This window comes from Octopus bimaculoides, chromosome 10 (genome assembly GCF_001194135.2).
Source record: "Octopus bimaculoides isolate UCB-OBI-ISO-001 chromosome 10, ASM119413v2, whole genome shotgun sequence".
Taxonomy (NCBI): Eukaryota; Metazoa; Mollusca; class Cephalopoda; order Octopoda; family Octopodidae; genus Octopus; species Octopus bimaculoides.
This window is the reverse complement of record NC_068990.1, coordinates 70,589,183-70,593,052: the sequence shown is the minus strand read 5'-3', so window position 1 is coordinate 70,593,052 and position 3,870 is coordinate 70,589,183. Positions and strand designations below refer to the sequence as shown.

The 3,870-nt window shown below is 34.7% G+C and overlaps 1 protein-coding gene across 1 annotated transcript in view; it reads right to left on the bottom strand.

Annotated features, from left to right (window-relative positions):
* The window catches only part of LOC106882356 (ubiquitin-like modifier-activating enzyme 6), a 295,927-nt gene that overhangs the window by 62,097 nt on the left and 229,960 nt on the right, over positions 1–3,870 (bottom strand). Inside the window, exon 11 of the mRNA XM_052970971.1 lies at positions 1,758–1,834. Coding sequence (XP_052826931.1) covers positions 1,758–1,834 — 77 coding nt within the window. The remainder of the gene's footprint in view (positions 1–1,757; positions 1,835–3,870) is intronic.

Genomic DNA, 3,870 nt, shown 5'->3' with positions numbered 1-3,870 from the left:
GGGATGTAAATAAACGAACAGCAGTTGTGAAGCAGTGATGAGGGAGAAACACAGAGACAAAGACACACACATACACTTACATATATACGTACATATATATACGATTGATTTCTTTCAGTTTCTGTCTACAAAATCCACTCACAATGCTTTGGTTGGTGTGAGGCTATAGCAGAAGACACATGCCAAGTCACCACATAGAGGGACTGAACCCAGGACCATGTGTTTTGGAACCAAGTTTTTTACCACACAGTCACACCTGCACCTATGTATGTGTGTGTGTGTGTGTGTATGTGTGTGTATGTGTGTGTGTGTATGAGTGTATATATGTATGCATGTATATATGTGTATATATATATGTGTACATATGACATGTACATCTATATATATGCATGTACATCTAAATATATACATCTACACATATACATGTATACATATACATCTATATCTATATATATATATATACATCTATAAATATACATGTGCCTGTCACCTGTATTGTGAGGAATTCTACATTGGGGAGTAGTAACGACTAGGCTAGGGTAGCTGACTGCTTATTGTGATCATTCGTCTTTTGGTTTCCTGTAGCTTTGCTCTCTTTTACAAACCCAGTGAACATACATATATTTCCTATTTCAAAGAAATTCAAACAATACATATAACACCCAAGTCAAAAAAATTCTCAACTTCTCTGGTTGACATTAAGACACCCACCCCCAACAGGGTCCTTAACTCCCACATTTTAGAGCTCCATGACCTCCATTTCTCAGGAGCAAAATCCTTTTAACAGGTTCCATAAGACTGGAATTTTGGAATCTGCACATAAAGATCAGTAGTATGGGATACGTGTCATGATTAGAATTTTTTATGGTGTGTAAAGAGGGAAAGAACCCTCATCTGCAATTTTGATGAAATTCGAATCATAGGTATTCCAGTTCATTAGAGAAAATATAACAGAAAAGTCTAATTCTTCTATTGCATGTAACACGGGCAACGCCGGGTATCTCTACTAGTAATAAATATATTTAAGTATGTATATATGCATGTATGCCTGTATATATGTGAGATAATAGTTTCACTTTAATAGTTTCAGTATTAAAGTGAAACTATTAAAGTGAAAATATCTGACATTACAATAGAGAGATGTTATTGTTTCACTTTTGACACGTAATACTGAAATAGTGGAGGGGATGTGATATTGGACTGGGCTCGCACTAGGCATAAAGTTAAAAAAATTTGGAGGGGCCTAAAACACTACATGGACCCAAAGTAAGGCAAGTGTAAAATTTGAATGAAATTGGTTGTGTAGTTCTCAAGTTTTAAGGATTCACACAGACAGACAAACAGACAGACACACATTCTCATCTTTATATAAATATAGATAGATTTATATATGAAATTTTCCATTATGTATATATTGCATACATTAAAAAAATAACCCTCTGCAGTGATATCAGAGAGTAAATTTAGAAAGTGTAGTGAAAACTGTGTCACTTGGTGGGACTGTAGATTTGCAAAAAATAGAATATAAATATATGTAATATTAATGGGTTTTGAATATCTAGGCTATATTTTGAGGATTTGTAATGTTTTGTCAGGTGTTAATGTTTGCATATATTCTGCTTGAGGCTGTGTTTCTCTAAGTCTGCAGTATTGCTTTGACAACCCCTGCCATACAGGGTGGGGGTTAGATGAAGCACTTCTAATTGTGTCATGGCAACAACAACATCAATCACAAAGCTATAAAATTCCCTACTTACCTGGTGTTGGGAAGTCTTCCTTTCATCTGGTAAAATGATTGCAGAGCAAGAAATGCACAATGAATGGTAAAAGGGGCCTTGGAGGGAAAAGAAGAAAATGAAATAATACCGCCATTAAGTATTGCATTATATATGGGGTACATGTGATATATGTATATATATATATATACACACACACACACACACACACACGCACATATTTATACGTGTGTGCGTGTGTGTGTGTGTGTGTAGGTATGTATGTATAAGTGTGAATATACATATATGTGTATATATATATACCCTTACACACACTGATATATACATGCATACACATGCATTTAGATATACATGCATGTGCGTGAGTATAAATATATATTTCATATACACAGGATTTAAATTTGAGCTACAATTAGTTTCATGTCTCTGAAAATACAATGATTGGTCAAACTTTTAGAGTATGACATGTATTTTCAGGCAATCATTTAGACTATTGCCTGAAAATACATGGTATGCAATACAAACTTGTCCAACATTGTATTTTCAGAGCCATGAAATTATTAGCAGCTCAAATTTAAAACCTGTGTGTATGTATATATGTGTGTGTGTGTGTGTGTATATATATATATACTAGCAGTATAACCCGACGTTGTCCGGGTGTGACTTATTACGCCATCTACAATAAGTCTTGCTAGGTAAATATCAACTAAAAAAGAAAGCCTAACAACGAAAAAACCCTTATGGTGTAAATATGTTCATAATTCAAACGACGATGAAATTAATAGGGAAAGTCTGAAGGCTGTTTTGCGTAACATTATTAAGCGTATGTAAATTTCATCTGTCTAATTGGCTATAGAAATGCTTGTGCAAAACAACTTTTTGCGCTGCCTTGATCAAAGTAGCTTCTGGAATGTGTTGAATTGATGCAATTTGTTGCTGTCTTTTTAAACCGGTTGCTTTCTTTCCCCAGCAAATTGTCTTGTTTGGATGCATAATCTATGTACATATTAAAGAGAACAACAAAAGTTATAACAGTTGGCAGGGTCGGTAGTTTTCACATTTCGGTAATTTTTCAGACTAACACCAGAACAATTACGTAACCATAATCCTTAGACCCTAAAACCGTAACCCTCATCGTAACCCTAACCCTAACTGTAACCCTAAAACCCTAACCCTGACCCAAAAACCATAACCCTAACACCCTAGTGAAAATCGTGTGGGTGTTAATCTAAAAAATTACCCACATTTGTAATGAAGTTCACTGATTTGCAATGTGTTGTCCATAAGCTCCGTAGTTTGTATGTATGAATATGTATTCAAAAACATCTATATTTACACTTTAAAGTTGGTTTTCACACTCAACTCTGTTCTGCAGAATCAGTGTAGCGACAGGTCATCTCTACGTTCTGAGTTCAAATTCCGCCGAAGTCGACTTTGCCTTTCATCGTTTCGGGGTCTAAAAATAAGTACCAGTTGGACACAGGGGTCGATATAATCGACTATTCTCCACCTGCCTGAAGCCGCCCTTGGGGGGAAAAATTTAAAATAATAATAATAATAATAATAATAATGACGCCTGCCGATCAAACTCCCAACCCACAACTAAGTCTTAAGTGTATATATATATATGGGCAACACACACATACACTAAATTAAAAAATGTTAGTAAGTAAAAGTGTTTTAAAAAAGATTGTTAAATTTTCAGATTAACACCAGCACAATTTTCACTTACAGTGTTAGGGTTAGGACAAAAAAGTGGAAAATGTGGATTTCTATAAACTTTTAAAAAGGCTTCACACAGATACAGAACTTCAGCATTGTATATTAAGATGGGCAACACACACACACACACACACACACACACACACACTAAATAAAAAAAAATGATAGGTATTTGTATGTATGTGTGTATTAACGTGCATTCTGTGTGTATGTATATATATGGTCGTAATAATAATGACCTGTGCCGATGAAAGTCCCAACCCACAACTAAGTCTTAAGTGTATATATATATATGGGCAACACACACACACACTAAATAAAAAAATGTTAGTAAGCAAAAGTGTTTTAAAAAAGATTGTTAAATTTTCAGATTAACACCCGCATGATTTTCATGGGTTAGGTAGGGTGTTAA